The following is a 20,770-nucleotide window of genomic DNA, read 5'->3' as shown; positions in this document are numbered from 1 at the left end:
GGGGTCATGGGAACCACAGTGGGAGAACATATAGTGGAAGGGCTGTGGAGACAGTTGTTATGACCTCAGACAAAGTCAGGAATCATAAGGTTGAGCATGGTGTGACTAATGTTCTGAGCAAGTATTTCAATGCAAGTAGTGTTGTAGGAAAGGCAGATAAGCTCAGGGCATGGATCAATATCTGGAATTATGATATTGTAGCCATTAGTGAGACTTGGGTGCAGGCGGGGTACGACTAGCAGATCAATATTCTGGGGTTCCATTGTTTTAGACGCGAGAGAGGGGAAGGACTAAAAGAGAAGGGGTGCTATTACAAGTCAGGGAAAATGTCACAGCAGTGCTCAGTCAGGACAGACTGGGGAACTTGCCTAGTGAAGCTTTATGGGTGGAACTGAGGAATAAGGAAGGTATGACCACATTAATAGAATTATATTATAGACCACCCAACAGTCCGCAGGACTTAGAGGAACAAATTTGTAAAGAGATCACTGACTGTTGCAAGAAACTTAAGGTTCTGAAAGTAGGTGATTTTAACTTTCCACATATTGACTGGGACTCCCACACTGTAAAAGGACTCGATGGGATGGAGTGTGTCAAATGTGTTCAGGGAAATTTCTTTATCAGTACATATGCAATACTTGATCTCCTATTAGGTAATGCAGCAGGGCAGATGACAGAAGTCTGTGTAGGGGAACAATTTGCATCTAGTGACCATAATGCCATTAATCTGAAAGTAAATATGGAAAAAGGTAGGTCTGGTCAATTGGAGAAAAGGCAATTTTTATGGTATCAGAAATGATCTGGCAAGTGTGGATTAGGACAGGCCATTTTCTGGCAGAGGTGTACTTGGAAAGTGAGAGGCCTTCAAAATTGAAATTTTGAGAGTACAAGGTGTGTATATACCTGTCAGAATAAAAGATAAAGATACAGGTTGTATCTTTAGGGAACCTTGGTTTTCAAGAGATATTGAGTCCCTGGTTAATAGAAAAAAGGAGGGGTATAGCAGGTATAGGCAGATAGGAACAAATGAGGTACTCACAGTGGCATGCAAAAGTTTGGGCAGCCCTGGTCAAAATTTCTGTTACTGTGAATAGCTAAGCGAGTAAAAGATCAACTGATTTCCAAAAGGCATAAAGTTAAAGATGACACATTTCTTTAATATTTTAAGCAAGAAAACTTTTTTTATTTCCATCTTTTACAGTTTCAAAATAACAAAAAAGGAAAAGGGCCCAAAGCAAAAGTTTGGGCACCCTGCATGGCAGTACTTAGTAACACCCCCTTTGGTAAGTCTCACAGCTTGTAAACGCTTTTTGTAGCCAGTTAAGAGTCTTTCAATTCTTGTTTAGAGGATTTTCACCCATTCTCCCTTGCAAAAGGCTTCTAGTTCTGTGAGATTCTTGGGCTGTCTTGCATGCACTGCTCTTTTGAGGTCTATCCACAGATTTTCGATGACGTTTAGGTCGGGGGACTGTGAGGGCCATGGCAAAACCTTCAGCTTGCGCCCCTTGAGGTAGTCCATTGTGGATTTTGAGGTGTGCTTAGGATCATTATCCTGTTGTAGAAGCTATCCTCTTTTCATCTTCAGCTTTTTTACAGACAGTGTGATGCTTGCTTCCAGAATTTGCTGGTATTTAATTGAATTCACTCTTCCCTCTACCAGGAAATGTACCCTGTGCCACCGGCTGCAACACAAGCCCAAACCATGATCGATCCACCCCTGTGCTTAACAGTTGGAGAGGGGTTCTTTTCATGAAAATTTGCACCCTTTTTTCTCCAAACATACCTTTGCTCATTGCAGCCAAAAAGTTCTATTTTAACTTCATCAGCCCACAGGACTTGTTTCCAAAATGCATCAGGCTTGTTTAGATTTTCCTTTGAACCTTTTGAATAGAACTTTTTGGGCAAAGGTATGTTTTGCATCTGTATTTACTTGGAAGACAAACAGAATCTACAGAAGTGAGGCATAACAGCAGCAATGTCCTGGGCCTCATACAGATTACAGAGGAGGAAGTGTATGCTGTCTTGTGGTGAATTAGGGTGGATAAATTCCCAGGGCATGACAAATCGTTTTTTCAGACCTTGTTGAAGGCAAGTGCAGAAATTGCAGGGCCCTAGCAGAGATATTTAAATCATGTTTAGCGACAGGTGAGGTACAGGAAGACTGGGGGAGAGATATGTTGTTCTGCTGTTTACGAAAGGCTCAAAAAATAAACCAGGAAATTATAGGCCAGTGAGCCTGTCATCAGTAGTGGGTAGGTTCCAAATAATTGGTCAAGGATAGTCAACGTGGCTTTGTGCATGGTAGTTCATGTCTATACAATCTTTTCGAGGGATTTAATAGGAAAGTTGATGAAGGCAAGGAAGTGGATATTGTCTACATGGACTTTAGCAAAGCCTTTGACAAGGTTCCACATGGGACGTTGGTCAAGAATGTTCAGATGCTTGGTACTCAGGATGAGATAGTAACTTGGATTAGACATTGGCTTTGCAGAAGAAGCAAAGTGGTAGTTGATAGTTGGCTCTCTGACTGAAGGTCTGTGACCAGTGGTTTGTCGCTTGGATCAGTGGTGGGTCTATTGTTGCTTGTCTTCTAAATCAATGGTTTGGATGATAATGTGGTAAACTAGATCAGTAAATTTGTAAATGACACCAAGATTCGGGTGTAATAGATAGCAAGAAAAGCTATCAAAGCTGGTAGCAGGATCTGGACCAGTGAGAAAAATTTGCTGAAAAATGGAAGATAGAATTTAATGCAGCCAAGTGTGAGGAGATGCACTTTGTGAGGACAAATTAGGGAAGGACTTACACAGTGAGTAGTTCGGCACTACAAAGTGTGGTACAACAGAGGGATCTGGGAATACAGATCCTTAACTCCTTAAGAGTATTGTCACAGGTAGATAGTGTCATAAAGAAACCTTCTGACATATCAATCTTCATAAATCAAAGTACTGAGTACAGGAGTTGGGATGTTATGTTGAAGATACTCCTGAGGCATAATTTGGAGTATTATGTGCAATTTTGGTCACCTACCTGCAGGAAAGAAGTCAATAAGATTAAAAAAGTGCAAAGAAAATCTACACTGATATTGTCAGGATTTGAGGACCTGAGTAAAAGGGAAAGGCTGAATAGCTTAGGACTTTATTCCCTGGAGCAGAGAAGAATGATATAGAGATATGCAAAATTATGAGTGGTATAGATAGGGTAAATGCATGCAGGATTTTTCCACTGAAGTTGGGTGAGACTGAGGTTGGGTTAAGTCTGAAAGGCAAAATGTTTAAAGGGAACATGAAGTGGAATTTCTACACTCAGATGGTGGTGAGAGTGTGGAATGAGTTGCTAGCGGAAGTGGCCGATACATTTGATTTCAATACTTAAGAAAAGTTTGGATGGCTACGTGGATAGGAGGGGTATGGGGGGGCTATGGTCTGGGTGCAGCTTGATGGGACTAGGCAGATTAATAGCTCAGCACAGACTAGGTGGGTCAAAGGGCCTGTTTCTGTGCTGTAATATTCTAAGACTCTATTACTCTTTTATGACTCTAAATTAGAGAAATAGATGTCCATACCATCAAGTTGGAGGCTACCCAGATGGGGTGTTGCTCTTCCTACCTGAGTTGTCCTCATCATGGCAGTACAGGAGGCCATGGAATGACATGTTGGAATGAGGATTGGACTAGGAGGGAGGAGATGGCAGCGGCGCGCCTGCGCGTGCGCAGCCCTCCGGTGAAAAATGACATCATATCTGTTAAATAGGGGCCGTGGACAATTCTGATTTGATGGAGAATGGACGTGAAACCACAGAGGAACATCTGGAGAAATTTCTGAAATGCACGTTCGCTGCTGTCGTTACTGCGTGTTCGGGAACCTTTCGGAGGGTAGGCCTCAAAATCCCCAGCCTTGCCTGCTTTTGGCGACCGAGAAGGAGGTCGAATCGTTCGGACAGAGATGGCGCTCAGTACTTGATGTCGGAGAGCTGATCAGAGCTCAAAGTTTTCGGATGACGCAGAGTCGGATTGTGGTCGGCATGGCAGGGAGAGTTTTTTCTTCCTTCTCCTGTCTGCATGAGATGTGGGACATTTGAGAGACTTTGAACTTTACTGTGCTCATGGACTTCTTCATCAAGTTATGGTATTGTTGCACTGTCGTAACTATATGTTATAATTATGTGGTTTTGTCAATTTTTTCAGTCTTGGTCTGTCCTGTGTTTTGTCATATCACACCAGAGGAAATATTGTATCATTACTTCATAATCTAAAAAAAAATGGTTCACCACCAGGAGAACTTGCTTGTTGCAGATGGAGTGAAGATGCTTGACAAAGCCGTCTCCCAATCACATTGGGTCTCACTGAAGCAGAAGATGCCATATTGGGAGCAATGGATGAGGCAGATGAAGTGTTGCCTCACCTGGAGTGGTTTTTCAGGCCTTGAATGGTGCCGAGGGAGAAATTGAATGGGCAGATGTAGAACCTTTTCCACTTTCAGGGAAAAATGCCAGGAGGAAGATCACTGTGGAAGGATGATCCCTATAGAAAGTGAAGAGTTGGGAGGAGAAAAAGATGTGTTTGGTGGTACTATCCCGTTGAAGATGGCTGGAACTGCAGAGAATGATGTGCTGGATCTGGAGGCTCATTGGGTGATAGGTAAGGACAAGAGGAACTTCATCTCACTTAAGGCAAAGGAAAGATGGGATGAGGCCTGAATTCTGGTAAATGGAGAAGGTAAATGGAGAAGGTACAAGTGAGGGCAGCATCAATGGTGGATTAAGGAGAGCTTGTTCTTTGAAAAAGACACCTCTGATACTCCAGAAAGAAAATCCTCGTGAATTCTTGAATTTGTCCATAAAGATGACTTTCTTGTCATCCCAAAGACCCTATTTGTTCACTTAAACCACAAGAACTCAGAAGTTTAAGAATGATCACAGCACTAATAAAGACTTAGTCCATTTAAATCTGGTGGACTGAACTGATTATAGATATGGAGATGTCTGCTATTTGGACTGACTATTCAACATCCTTCTAAGTAAATTATGCAAAATCTATACTAATGGAAAAGATGGCGTGTAAAAGACATCTCGAGATTAATTACTGCTGTATGGAATATCCCCCGATGGTGTTTTAAACAAAGAATTTTACTAGTTCTTATTTGTCATCATTTGTAATTACAGAGTGTTATCAAACATTGAGAGTTTTGAGGGTAGACAGGGGCAGGGAGGTTGTATGGAATTGGTCAGAATATATATTGTACTGTGCAGTGTGTTGTCCACTAGTTTATTGTGTAATGAAGAGACCCATATTCAGACACAGTTTTCTGTGACATGTGTGAGGGAAGATGAACAGAGGATGGAGGTAACAGTAGGCTTATGTCTCCATCAACTGTTACCTTGTTCACTTTACTAACTTAATTACTTCAATTTATATTTGCAACTGTCAAGGTGCAATTTAAACTCATGTCTCTAAATCAACAGTCCAGGAATATTCCAAAGCTATGCAGTAACAATGCAAGCCCTCATTTCCTAAGTTATGGATTTCGAACCAGTGGATTGGGTGTCCTCGAGGGAAATTCTAAGCTATGGTGTGGAATGGAACCTGCCATTTGGACCATACGGGGTCTCTCTTCACCATTGTCTGCCCTCGCAGCTCAATTCTGCCACTCTCTCTGCCTCCTGCTGGAAAACTTCAGGCAAAAACTAAGCCCTTATGATGCAGAAGACAATAATGAAGTATGTGATGCTCTCTGATAAGTACTTCAGGGTATGCCTAAATTAGTTGAAACACTGAAATTATCCCTCACTTATCAAGAGTCAATCTACATCTGTCTTTGCTTCCAGCGCCTTTTAAAGGAGATCCAAACACACTAACCCCCTGAAACACAAAAAACTTTGCCTCACTTATCTCAAAAGAGGAATTACTTATTTTAAATGCAACCCCTTGTTTGAAATACTCCCAAAAACCCTTGTCACATTATTCCTGCCAAAACCTCTCAGGATCTAATACACACTAGATATTCTGCCAATGCTGAAAATCCAGAGTAACACACAAAAAATGCTGGAGGAACTCAGCGGGTAAGGCAGCATCTATGGAGGGGAATAAGTAGTCGACATTTCAGGCTGACACCCTTCATCGGGACTGGAAAGGAAGGCAGATGTCCTTCTACTTTGAGACTGTGACCTCTGGTCCTAGTTCTCCTGCCGTAGAAAACATCCTCTCCACGTCCACTCTATCGAGACCTTTCAGTATTCAGTAGGTTTCAATGAGATTCTTCCTCATTCTTCTGAACTTCAGCGAATGTTGTCCCAGAGCCACCAAGTGCACCTCAGACATTAACCCTTTCATTCCCTGTTCATTCTCATGAACTCCTTTGGACTCTCTCCAACGCCAGCACACCCTTTCTTAGATAACGGCCCAAAACTCCAAGTATGGTCTAACCAATCCCCTATAATACCTCAGCACACACTCCTGAATTGGAATTTATTAGCTATAGGGAATGGTTGGACAAACTTGGATTGTTACCTCTGGAGCACCAGAGGCTGAGGTGTGACCTAATAAAAGTATTTTAAAAAATATAAGATTTATAGATAGGATCTTTCGCCATGGGTAGGGATGTCAAATAGTACTGGGCAGAGGTTTCAGGGGAGAGGGAGAATGTTTATATAAGAAGGATGTGGAGCTTTGGAGAAGGTGCAAAAGAGGTTTTCTAGGATGCTACCTGGATTAGAGGGCATACGCTACAAGTGGAAGTTGGACAAACTTGGGATTGTTTTTCTGGAGTGAAGAGAAACCTGACAGAAGTTTATTAAATTATAGGGACATAAACAAACAGCAGAATCAACATGTCTTATACTAGAGATCACAATTTAAGGTGAGAGGACAAGTTCACAGGGGACATGTGAGACAAGTTTTTTTTTTTACAGAGCCTGGTGGGAGCCTTGAATGTGCTGCCAGGTGTGGCGGTGGAGGCAAATATAATAGAAGTTTTTAAAAGACTCTAAGATAGACACATGAATACATAGGGAAATGAGGGATTTGGACTTGTAAACACAAGGAAGTCTGCAGATGCTGGAAATCCAAAACATCACTCAGCAAATGCTGTAGGAACTCAGCAGGTCAGGCAACATCTATGGAAAAGAATAAACAGTCAATATTTTAGGCCGAGACCCTTCTTCAGGACTGAGAAGCAAGGCGGAAGATCCAAAATATAAAGGTCAGGGGAGGGGAAAGAGAATAGGTGGAAGGTGATAGGTGAAGTCAGGTTTGTGGGAAAGGTCATGAGCTGGAGAAGAAAGAGTTTGATAGGAGAGGAGAGTGGACCATAGGAGAAAGGGAAGGAAAAGAGGACCTGGGGGAAAGTAGTAGGCAGGTGAGAAGAAGTAAAAGGTCAGAGTGGGGAATGGCAGGGAGAGGAAATTTGTTTACCAGAAGGAGAAATCTACATTCATGCTGGAGGCTGGAGAGTACCCAGATGGAATGTAAGACAGTGGCAGTGCCTGAAACACGCTACCAGAGGAGGTCATAGTGTCATGGTGTAATACAGCAAGAAACATAAGGTTGCTATAGTAGGTGATTTTAATTTTCCACATATTGACTGGGACTCCGATTCTGTAAAAGGACTAGATGGGATAGAGTTTGTCAACCGAGTCAGGGAAGTTTCTTTAATCAGTACATAGAAGTCCCAACTGATTAGGGAATGAGACAATGCAGGTGACAGAAGTTTGTGCAGGGGAACACTCTTCATCTAGTAATCATAATGCCATTAGTTTCAAGGTAAATATGGAAAAAGATAGGTCTGGTCCACAGGTTAAGATTCTAAATTGGAGAAAAGCCAATTTTGATGGTATCAGAAATTATCTGGCAAGTGCAGATTCGGACAGGCTGTTTTCTGGCAAAGTGGGAGGCCTTCAAAAATGAAATTTGGAGAGTACAAAGCTTGTATGTGCCTTTCAGAATAAAAGATAAAGATAAATGGTTGTATCTTTAGGGAACCTTGGCTTTCAAGAAATATTGAGGCGCTGGGTAAAAGAAAGGAGGTAAATAGCAAGTATAGGCAGGAAGGAACAAATGAGGTACTTATAAAGAAATACAGAAGGGCTAGAAGAAGGAATACGGTTGCATTAGCAGAAAAGGTGAAGAAGAATCCTAAGAGCTAAAAGATTGCAAGGCACAAAATTGGTTCTCTGAAAGATCAGCATGGTAATCCATGTGTGAGCCAAAACAGATGGGGGAGATCATAAAATTTTTTTTACATCTATATTAACTCAAGAGATGGACATAAGAGTCTATAGAAGTGCAGCAAAGTGGCATCAACTTCATGGACCCTATACAGATTACAAAGGAGGTTGTGATCGTTGCCGAGGCAAAATAGGGTGGATAAATCCCCAGGGCCTGAGAGGGGGTTGCCTCAGATCCTATATGCAGAAATTGCCAGTGCCCAAGCAGAGATATTTAAACCATCTCAGGATAGAGGCAGCAAAGGATTGGAGTATAGCCAATGTTGTTCCGCTGTTTAAGAAAGGCTCTAAACATGAACCAGGAAATTATAGGCCAGTGAGTTGGCCATCAGATTAAAGGTTATGAATATGACAGAATATGAAGTGTTGCTCCTCCAACCCAAGAATGGATTCATTTTGGCAAAAGAGGAGGATATGGACCAACATTTTGTAACAGGAATGTGTATAGGAAGTAAAATGGTTGGCCACCAGGAAATTCCGCATTTAGCTGATGAAGCAAAGGTGGTTGACAAAGAGTCCCCCAGTTTATGTCAGGTCTCACCAAAGTAGAGGAGCACTGAATACAACAGATGACTCCAACAGATTTGCTGGTGACGTGTTGCCTCACCTGGAAGGACTGTTTGAAGCCCTGAATGGAGATGAGGGAGAGAGGGTAAAAGGGCAAGTGTAGCATTTCTGTCGCTTGCAGGGATATGTGCAAGGAGGGAGACTGGTGGGAAGGGACAAATGGAGAGTGGAAAACGGAGAGTGAGGGGAGGCTCTTCAAGGTTTCAGAATGCAAAAAAGAAAAGCTGCAAGTAGTTTTTTTTTCTCCCTCCCTTCTTTACATTTGCTCAGGTAGGGCAGTAGAAATGCCAGGCAGGATAGTTGAATGCTCCTTTTGCGTGATGTGAGAAAACAGACGTGAGACGTGCATCCAGCTGCAGCTTCTACCAGTCCACGTTAAGGAGTTGGATCAGGAACTGGATGAACTCCGGATCATTTGGAAGACTGAAGGGGCGATAGATGGAACATACATAGAGGTAGTTACACTCAAGCTGCAGGACACAGGAAATTGGGTGACAATCAGGAAGGGGAAAGGGGTTAAGGAGCCAGTGTAGTGTACCCCTGTGGCCATACCCGAAACAAGAGGTATATCTCTTGGAATACTGTTGGGGGAGATGACCTAGCAGAGGATAATCACTGCAGTCAGATCTCTGAGTACCACTGAGTCTGGCTCTGTGACTCAGAAGAGAGTGGGGGAGAAGAGGCACACTGTGGTGATAGGGGATTCGTTAGTTGGGGGAACAGAAAGCAAGTACTGTGGGTGAGAACGAGATTCCTAGATGGTATGTTGCCTCTTTGAGTGCCAGGATCTGAGATGTCTCAATCGAGTCCTAAACATGCTTAAGTGGAAGGGTGAATAACCAGAGGTCATGGTCCATGTAGGTACCAATGACATGGGTAGGACTAGTGACAGGTTCTGTGTAGGGAGTTCAGGGAATTAGGTGCTACAATATAAAAAAAAATCTAACTCTCTCTTAAATATAGCCAATGAACTGGCCTCAACTGTTTCCTGTGGCAGAGAATTCCACAGATTCACCACTCTCTGTGTGAAGAAGTTTTTCCTCATCTCGGTCCTAAAAGGTTTCCCCTTTATCCTCAAACTGTGACCCCTTGTTCTGGACTTCCCCAACATCGGGAACAATCTTCCTGCATCTAGCCTGTCCAATCCCTTTAGAATTCAATAAGATCCCCCTCAATCTTCTAAATTCCAGAGAGTATAAGCCTAGTCGATCCAGTCTTTCATCATATGAAAGTCCTGCCATCCCAGGAATCAATCCGGTGAACCTTCTTTGTACTCCCTCTATGGCAAGAATGTCTTTCCTCAGATTAGGGAACCAAAACTGCACACAATACTCGAGGTGTGGTCTCACCAAGGTCTTGTACAACTGCAGTAGTACCTCCCTGCTCCTGTACTCGAATCCTCTTGCTATGAATGCCAGCATACCATTCGCCTTTTTCACCACCTGCTGTACCCGCATGCCCACTTTCAATGACTGGAGTACAATGACACCCAGGTCTCGTTGCATCTCCCCTCTTCCTAATCGGCCACCATTCAAATAATAATCTGTTTTCCAGTTCTTGCCACCAAAGTGGATAACCTCACATTTATCCACATTAAATTGCATCTGCCATGAATTTGCTCACTCACCTAACCTATCCAAGTCACCCTGCATCCTCTTAGCATCCTCCTCACAGCTAACACTGCCGCCCAGCTTTGTGTCATCCACAAACTTGGAGATGCTGCATTTAATTCCCTCGCCTAAGTCATTTATATTGTAAACATCTGGGGTCCCAGCACTAGACACTGCCTGCCATTCTGAAAAGGTCCCGCTTATTCCCACTCTTTGCTTCCTGTCTGCCAACCAATTCTCTATCCAAATCAATACCTTACCCCCAATACCATGTGCTTTAAGTTTGCACACTAATCGCCTGTGTGGGACCTTGTCAAAAGCCTTTTGAAAATCCAAATATACCACATCCATTGGTTCTCCCCGGTTTCTCTCTCCCTCCTTTTTTAAAAAGCAGGGTTACATTAGCCACCCTCCAATCCTCAGGAACTAGTCCAGAATCTAAAGAGCTTTGAAAGTTTATCACTAATGCATCCACTATTTCTTGGGCTACTTCCTTAAGCACTCTGGGATGCAGACCATCTGGCCCTGGGGATTTATCTGCTTTTAATCCCTTCAATTTACCTAACACCACTTCCCTACTCACATGTATTTCCCTCAGTTTCTCCATCTCACTAGACCCACAGTCCCCTACTATTTCTGGAAGATTATTTATGTCCTCCTTAGTGAAGACAGAACCAAAATAGTTATTCAATTGGTCTGCCATGTCCTTGTTCCCCATGATCAATTCACCTCTTTCTGACTATAAAGGACCTACATTTGTCTTAACCAATCTTTTTCTTTCCACATATCTATAAAAACGTTTACAGTCAGTTTTTATATTCCCTGCCAGCTTTCTCTCATAATCTTTGATCTCAGGATTGCTGCATGGTGGGGATTAAACTAGAGGTGCTAGGGGATGGGAACCAGACTGCCAGAACAATTAGTGGAGACATTGTGGAGACAGATGTTGATAAGATATCAGACATCCAGGGAGTGGGAAGACCAGAATCAAATATCGCTATGATGATTGTACATTCTAGTATCAATTGTTTGGCGACAATAAAGTATAAATTATAAGTATAAAGTGCAAAGTCAGGAGTCAAAAGGTTGAGCATGGTGCAACTCGTGCCCTGAGCTGCATATATTTCAATGCAAGTAGTATCATGGGAAAGGTGGATGAGATCAGGGCATGGACAGGCACATAGAATTATGATATTGTAGCCATTAGTGAGACTTGATTGCAGGAGGGGCAGGATGCACAGCTCAATATTCCGCAGTTCCGTTGTTTTAGTTGTGACAGAATGGAAGGGATTAAAGAAGGAGGGATAGTGTGAATAGTTAGGGAAATGTCACGGCAGGTGCTCCATCAGGACAGACAGGGGAACTCATCTAGTGAGGATTTATGGGTGGAACTGAGGAGTAAGAAAGGTACAACCACATTAATGGGATTATATTATAGACCACCCAACAGTCTACAGGATTTAGAGGAGCAAATTTGTAAAGAGATCGCAGACTGCTGCAAGAAACATAAGGTTGCTATAGGAGGTGATTTTAACTTTCCACATATTGACTGGGAATCCCATACTGTAAAAGGACTAGATGGGATAGAGTTTATCAAATGTGCTCAAGAAAGCTTCCTTAATCAGTACATAGAAGTCCCAGCGAGAGAGCTTGCAATACCAGATCTGCTATTATGAAATAGGACAGGGCAGGTGACGGAAGATTGTGTATGGCGACACTTTGCATCTAGTAACCACAATGCCATTAGCTGCAAAATAAATATGCAAAAAGAGAGGTCTTCTCCACAGGTTGAGATCCTAAACTGAAGAAAAGCCAATTTTGATGGTCTCAGAAATGATCAGGCAAATGGGGATTGGGACATTCCCATTCTGCCATGTCAATCCATGGCCTCCTCTACTGTCAAGATGAGGCCACACTCAAGTTTGAGGAGCAAAACCTTATATTCCGTCTGGGTAACCCCCAACCTGATGGCATGAACATCGATTTCTCATCCCCTTCAACATTCCCCATCCCCTTTTCCCTCTCTCACCTTAACTACTTGACTGCCCATCGCCTCCCTCTGGTGCTCCTCCTCCTTCTTTCTTTCTTCTACGGCCTCTGTCTTCTCCTATTAGATTCCCCCCTTCTCCAGGACTGTATTTCTTTCAACAATCAACTTCCCAGCTCTTTACTTCATCCCACCCCTCCCTGTTTCACCTATCACTTTGTGTTTTTCTCTCCCCCCACCTCACCTTTTAAATCTACATCTCATCTTTTTTTCTCCAGTCCTACTGAAGGGTCTTGGCCCGAAACATCCACTGTACTCTTTTCCATAGATGTTGCTTGGCCTGCTGCGTTTCTCCAGCATTTTGCATGTTGTGTGGATTTGGACAGACTGTTTTCTGGCAAATGTGTACTTCGTAAGTGGGAAGCGTATAGATGCCTGTCAGAATAAAATGTAAACATCACAAGTATACGGAACATTGGTTTTCAGGAGATATTGAGGCCCTGGTTAAGAGAAAGAAGGAAGTGGATAGCAGGTATAGGCAGGTAGGAACAAACTAGATGCTTATGGAGTATAATAAATGCAAGTAAACACTTAAGAAAGAAATCAGGAGGGCTAAAGAAGGCATGTTGCTCTAGCAGACAAAGTGAAGGAGATCCCTAAGGGATTATACAGATCTGTTAAGAGCAAAATGATTGCAAGGGACAAAATTGGTCCTCAGGAGGCCCGAATGGTAATTCATGAGTGGAGCCAAAACAGACGGGGGAGATCGTAAATAAAGTTTTTGCATCAATATTTACTCAGAAGACAGACACAGAGTCATTAGAAGTGAGGCAAATTGGCATGAACTTCACAGACCCTGTACCGATTACAGAGGAGAAAGTCTCTGCTATTCTGAGGCAAGTCAGGGTTGATAAATTCCCAGGGACTGACAAGGTGTTCCCTCGGATCCTATGGGAGGCAAGTGCAGAAATTGTCGGTGTCCTAGCAGAGATATTTAAATCATCCTTACCAACAGAACAGGTACCAGAGGATTGGAGGATAGCCAATTTTGTTCTTCTGTTTAAAAAAAAATTCTAAACATAAACTAGGAAACTATAGGCTGGTGAGTCTGACATCAGTTGTAGGAAAATTATTGGAAGGGACTGGATATATAAGTATTTGCAGGTACCTAGACCGAATAAGGATAGTCAGAATGGCTTTATGGATGGTAGATTAAGTCTAACCAACCTTATAGAATTTTCAAGGAAGGTACCAGAAAAGTGGATAAATGCAAGACAGTGGATGTGCTCTATGTGGACTTTAGCAAGGTCCCACATGGGAAGTTAGCCAAGAAGGTTCAATCCCTCAGCATTCAAGATGAGGGAGTAAACTGGATTACACATTGGCTTCTGGGAGAAGCCAGAAAGTGGTAGTAGATGGTTGCCTCTCTGACTAGAGGTCTGTGAGTAGTGATATACGCAGGGACTGGTGCTGGGTCCTTTGTTGTTTGTCATCGATACCAATGATCTGGATGATAATGTGGTTAACTGGATCATCAAATTTGCAGATGACACCAAGATTGTAGGTGTGGTGGACAGCGAGGAAGACTATCATGGTTTGCAGAGGGATTTGCATCAGCTGGAAAAATGGCAGATAGGATTTAATGAAGTCAAGCACGAGGTTTTGCACTTTGGTAGGACCAACCAGGGTAGGTCTTAGACAGTGAACAGTAGGGAACTGAGGAGTGTGGTAGAACAAAGGGATCTGGGAATAATTAGTTGAAACTGGTGTTAGAGGTAAATAGGGTCATAAAGAAAGCTTTTGGCACATTGACCTTCATAAATCAATACATTAAGTACAGGAGAGGGGATGTTATGTTGAAATTGGCTAAGACATTGATGAGGCTTAATTTGGAGTATTGTGTAACAACACACACAAAATGCTGGTGTAACGTAGCAGGCCAGGCAGCATCTATAGAAAGAAGTACAGTCGACGTTTCGGGCTGAAACCCTTCGTCAGGACTAACTGAAAGAAGAGGAAGTACGAGATGTGAAAGTGGGGAGGGGGAGGGGGAGATCCGAAATGATAGGAGAAGACAGGAGCGGGAGGGAAGAAGCTAAGAGCTGGAAAGTTGATTGGCAAAAGGGATACAGAGCTGGGGAAGGGGGAGGATCATGGGATGGGAAGCCCAGGGAGAAAGAAAGGGGGAGGGGAGCCCAGAGGAAGATGGAGAGCAGGCAAGGAGTGATTGTGAAAGGGACAGAGAAAGAAGAAAAAAAGGGGGGGGGAATAAAAACAAATAAGGGATGGGGTAAAGAAGGGGAGGAGGGGCATTAACAGAAGTTAGAAAAATCAATGAGCATGCCATCAGGTTGGAGGCTACCCAGACGGAATATAAGATGTTGTTCCTCCAACCTGAGTGTGGCTTCATCTTGACAGTACAGGAGGCCGTGGATTGACATATCAGAATAGGAATGGGACGTGGAATTAAAATGGGTGGCCACTGGGAGATCCTGCTTTCTCTGGCAGACAAAGGATAGGTGTTCAGCGAAACGGTCTCCCAGTCTGCGTCGGGTCTCGCCAATATATAGAAGGCCGCATCAGGAGCACCGGACACAGTATATCACACCAGCCGACTCACAGGTGAAGTGTCGCCTCACCTGGAAGGACTGTCTGGGACCGAATGGTGGTGAGGGAGGAAGGAACTCCGAGCCTCCGACCAGCTCTTCAACACCGAGCACCATCTCTGCCGAGCGCTTCGACCCTGGCCCCGGCAACAGGCAATAGGCAAAGCCGAGGATTTGGGGCCTTCATCTCCGGAGATTCTCGATCGCACAGTAGCAGCGGCAGCGAAGCAGGCATTTCAGAAGTTACTCCAGATGTTCCTCCGTGCTTCTTCACATCTGTCTCTATCAAATCCGGATTGTGCACGGCCCCCTAGTTACACATAATTGATATCATGCGGAACGGCCGCGCGCGCTGCGTTGCGCCATCTTCTCCTCCCGCCGACCACAACCACAGGTTATGGATTAAGGGTGAAAAGTTTAAGGGGAACATGAGGGGAAACTTCTTCACTCAGAGGGTCATCAGAGTGTGGAATGGGCTGCCTACATAAATGTTGCAAGTAAGATCAATTTCAACGTTTAGGCGAAGTTTGGATAGGTACATGGATGGTAGAGGTATGGAGGGCTATGGTCCTGGTGCACGTCAATGGGAGTAGGCAGTTTAAATGGCAGGGACTAGATGGACCAAAGGGCCTGTTTCTGTGCTGCGCTTCTCTATGACTCAATGTAAAGATGCGCTTGAACTCCACTCCACTAAAAAGGTATATGATATTACACTCTGTCTGCCAGAGCTTGGAAGAATGTTTCGCTGAGCTCATATTCTCCATCCACCAGAGAAAGCGGCATCTCTCAGTGGCTACCCACTTAAATTTTCTACTTCCCATTCTGAAATGTCAGTCCATGGCCTCCTCTACTGCCACAATAAGGCCACACTCAAGTTGGAGGTGTAACATCTTATATTCCGTTTGGGTAGCCTTCAACCTGATGGCATGAACATCGATTTCTCAAATTTCTGATTATTCCCCCCACATCCCCCGTCACCATTCCCTTTCCCGTTTCTATCTCTCACCTTATCTTCTTACCTTCCCATCACCTCCCTCTGGAGCTCCTTCCCCTTCCCTTTCTTCCATGGTCTTCTACCTCCTCCTGTCAGATTCCCCACTTCACCGGCCCTTTATCTGTTTCACCTATCAGCTTCCCAGCTCTTTACTTCCTTCCCCTCTGCCAGTTTCACCTATCAACTGCCACCTTGTACTTCTTCATCCCTTCCCCCCACCTTCTTGCTCTAACTTCTCATCCTTTTATCCAGTCCTGATAAGGGTTTCAGCCTGAAATGTCGACTGTTCATTCTTTTCCACAGATGCTGCCTGGCCTGCTGAGTTCCTTCAGCATTTTATGTGCGTTGCTTGGATTTTCAGCGTCTACAGGTTTTCTCGTATATCTGATGCTATGTGCCTGTATTGCTAGTGTAACTATATTTTTTATTGCACGTATGCATAAATATACTTGTGCATGTGGCAATAAACTCAACTTCCCTTCATCTTGGCACTGTAGCGTAGTGGTATAGGTGACCAGGGTTCAATTCCCCCTGCTGCCTATAAGGTGTTTGTATGTTCTCCCTGTGACCACATGGGTTTCCTCCGGGTATTCCAGTTTCCTCCCATAGTCCAAAGACATACCAGATGGTAGGTTAATTAGTCATTGTAAATTGTCCCATGATCCACCTAGGACTAAATTAGGAATTGCTGGGAGTCGCAGTTTGAAGGGTCAGAAAAGCATATTCCATGCTGTATCTCAATAAATAAAACTAAGTTCTAGCCCCTCCCCCTCCGTATGTATCTAGGTAAGTTTCATCGTCCAGGAGTGTTTTCATTCCGTTTAATCATCACTATTTGTATTGAAATGCAAATTATATAAAATTCAGCAATTAACACAATTCCCCAAATATTTCTAACACAGCTTTAATCTCTCTTTACCTACAACTGAGATTCAAAACAAAATCCTCAACTACTCCTAATAAATTCTGCATGTTATAATCATACATGTTAAAATGGTTTATTTATTTTAATAAACAGTAAATAAATATAGATTCAAGCCAATAAGGAAACAACTTTAGTTTACAGGGGAAAAAAAGTTGCTAGATACATGAAAGAGAATAGCTCTTTCTTTTTGATGCCTTGGAGTACCGAGGCATAAAATTGTGGTTCATTTTATATAAAGGTATTAGAAAATGCTTAACAGTGTACTTGTTTGTATTTTCAATATTCCTTTAAGCAGTGCAAAGCTCCATAAGATGTGTCATGCCAAGCACTATAAATCTGTTGAAATGTTTAAGGGGCTAATTGAATGGTCATATAAGAGAACTTTAATTGGTGCAACTTACTTAGATGTTTAGAACAATTTCATAGATGAGGCTAACAAAGTTTACCAGTTTCTGAAAGAGATCTCCAACACATTGATGGTGACTCCACTGTTGAACTCTGGGCAGCAGCCCATCATAGAACTCCTTGTGTATTTCATAAAGCTCAGGAACCTTGAAGAAGATGGTCTCTATTTGTTGGTTGGTGAGAACAGGTTGAGATGTAGTGGCAGCTGCTTTAAGAGGCTTCATAGGCTACAACATAAAGATATAAAGTGAAGGCTCTTGTACAAATACAACTTGTGGTTAATGAACTTTCAAAAAAAAACACTTCCAAAAAGTATAGAATCATCACTATAAAATGCTATAATGCAGGTGACAAACAACAGCAATTCTAATCAAGCAAGTAATTCAATTTATTCCTGTATACAATTCTGTTTTACTGCAATTGTTAATTGTTTTCATGCTCTGATATTGATATCTTTGTACAGAAAAAAGTAATCACCAAGTTTTTCAAACTTCAATATAAAGGCTTTCATAAACTAATTAGATTTATGGAAGTTTGGAGTGCCAAGAGTACCAGAAAAGGTATTAAAGCAAGTAGGGCAGAGATTGTTAAAAATGTGAGGGAAGATAGCAAGCAAAAGTTTAACTTTAACTTTTACATTATGGAAGATCACAGTACAGTACACTTATGATTGGTGAAACACAATAATAGAATTCTAGAAATTAACAGCAAAGGAAGACTTTGTATCCTCACTATATCATGTTGGTCAAAAACAAGAGACTTGGTCAAATTTCATTTCCCAACTCCCAGTGCATAGCACGTGAGGTTACTGCACTATTGAGATACTGCCTCTGCCTTCAATGCGAGTGTATTAGCTTTTGGTATGGAGACAATTACAGAACACGGAAACTGGCCCAGCTCGTCCATGCAACCCAATTTGCCTGTATTTGACTGATTGGACCTTTCCTATCTAGGTACATATCCAAGCCATTTTTAAATGCTTTTATTGTACTTGCCTTAACCATTTCCCCTATCAGCTCATTCTATATACTGACTGCTGGTGAAAACATTGCCCAACAGGTTGCTAGTAAATCTATCCCCTCTCACTTTAAACCTAAGTCCTCTCGTATTTGATTCCCCAAACCTGGCAAAAAGACTGTGTGCATTAATCTTATCTATGCTACTTGTGATTTTATAGACCCCTATTATCTAAGAAAGGATGTGCAGGCATTTGACAATGTTTATGAGAATGACCCGGGAATAAAAGGGTTAATATTTGAGGAGCGTTTGAGTGAACATGGAGGAAATGTTTCCTGTAATGGAGGAGTCTAGGACCAGAGTGCACTGCTCAGAATAGAAGGGCATCCATTCAAATAGAGATCAGGAGGAATTTCTTTAGCCAGAGGGTGGTGAATCTGTGGAAGTTATTGCCACGGCTGGCTGTGGCGGCCAAGTGATTGGGTATATCTAAAGCTGAGGTTGATAAGTTCTTGATTAGTAAGGATCTCAAAGGTTATAGGAAGAAGGCAGGAGAATGGGGTTGAAGGGGAATAATCAGCCATGATAGAATGGGCCAAATGGCCTAATTCTGCTCCTATGCCTTGTCTTATAAGATTATCCCTCATTCTCCTATCTCCAGGGAATAAAGTCCCAACTTGCTCAACCTCTCTCTAGAACTTAATCCCTCAAGATCCAATAACATCCTCATATATCTCCCCTGCACTCTTTCAGGCTTAAAGACGTCGTTCCCTTTAGTAGGGTGACCAAAAATTAACACAATATTCCAATTGTGGCTTCACCAATATCTTATACAATTTCAACATACCTCTCAGATCTTATTTATTTTTTATTTTATTTAGAGATACAGCATGGAGTAGGCCCTTCCAACCCTTCGAGTTATGCCACCCCAGCAACCCCTGAACAACCCCGATTTAACTCTAACCTAATCATGGTACAAGTTACCATGACCAACTAACCTACCCAGTATGGCTTTGGACTGTGGGAGGAAACCGGAGCACCCAGGGAAAACCCATGCATTGCCCTGGGAGTACATACAGAGACTCCTTACAGACAATGATGGAGCTTCTATACAGACTGCCCTGACTGAAGGCCAGTGGGTCAAAGCATTCTTCACCTCCCTGTCTGCCTGTGACATGCCTTGCAAGAAAACATGTAGTTGTACTCCAAGCCCATTTGTCTTCTCAAAATAAAACATTTCACATTTATCCAAATTAAACTACATTTTCATTCCTCAGCCCACTTGTCCAGCTGATCAAGATTCCTCTAAAAATCCTGACAACCATCTTCTCTGTCTAAAACACCACCTATTTGACTGTCACCTGCAAACTTACTAACCATGCCTTGTACATTCTCATCTAAGTCATTGATACAGATCACAAATAGCAATGGGCTTAGCACCAGCCCCTGGAGAACACCACTAGTCGTGGGCTAACAGGCTGAAGAACAACTTCCACCATCACCCTGTGTTTCCTAGCATCACACTAATTCTGTATCCAGTCAGCTAGCTCTCGCCATATAATCTAACTTTCATAGCAGCCTACCAAACGGCAGCTTAACAAAGTCCATATAGTCTATGTCTACTACCCTGCCCTCATCGAACTCCTTGGTTATTTCTTCAAAAAACAGTAAAGGAACAGTGATATATTTCTAAACCAATATGACATACACATTGGAGTGAAAGTTCTAGTTGGTGATTTCTCTATGTGCCTGAAGCCCTTGCCCTTCCTGGTGATAGTTGTGCTGTCAGAACAGAGATGAAATTGTGGCAGCACTGGCTGTGAAAAAAATGTGATCCAAGTAACTTTGACCATGGAATGATTATTGGTGCTAGGTGTGGTGTTTGAGTATCTCAGAGACTTCTGATCTCCTGGGATTTTCACACACACTAGTCTCTAAGAGTTTACAGAGATTGGTGTAAAAACAAAAGAACATCCAGTCAGCTGCAGTTCTGTGGGCAAAAACGCCCTCTTAATGAGAGAGATCAGAGGACAGACTGGTTCAAACTGACAGGAAGGTGACAGTAACTCCAATAATGTGTTACAACAGCAGTGTGCAAAAGAGCATCTCTGAATGCACAAGACATTGAACCTTGAAGTGAATGGGCACATGGGGTTTCACTCCTATACCCAATAAAGTAGCCACAGTGTATATACAGCCCTGCACTCTTGTACCTAATAAAATGGCCACTGCGTGAATACAGCCCTTCAATCATTAAAAACCATCATTTATTACTTTGAACCAATTTTGAATCGAAATGCTCTGTATCCCATGAGCTTTCTGATTAGTCTGCCATATGATTCCATCTAAATGCCTTGCAAAATCTATGAAAACAACATTAAATATGTTATTTCCCTGGTTCTCCTTCTTAGATACTGAAACAGTTACATTTAATTAAATGAAACCTTCCTTCAAAGATACTGCCCAGAGTAAACCATGCATAAATAAACATTTAAA

General features: G+C 42.6%; 1 protein-coding gene across 1 annotated transcript in view; it reads right to left on the bottom strand.

Moving 5' to 3' along the window:
• LOC140187912 (breakpoint cluster region protein) overlaps window positions 1-20,770 on the bottom strand; it is a 446,198-nt gene that overhangs the window by 307,571 nt on the left and 117,857 nt on the right. The window contains exon 4 of the mRNA XM_072243771.1: window positions 17,359-17,544. Within this exon, the coding sequence (XP_072099872.1) occupies window positions 17,359-17,544 (186 nt within the window). The remainder of the gene's footprint in view (window positions 1-17,358; window positions 17,545-20,770) is intronic.

Source organism: Mobula birostris, chromosome 25 (assembly GCF_030028105.1).
Source record: "Mobula birostris isolate sMobBir1 chromosome 25, sMobBir1.hap1, whole genome shotgun sequence".
NCBI lineage: Eukaryota > Metazoa > Chordata > Chondrichthyes > Myliobatiformes > Myliobatidae > Mobula > Mobula birostris.
Note: the sequence above shows the minus strand (reverse complement) of the source record. Positions and strands in the feature narration are given on the sequence as shown.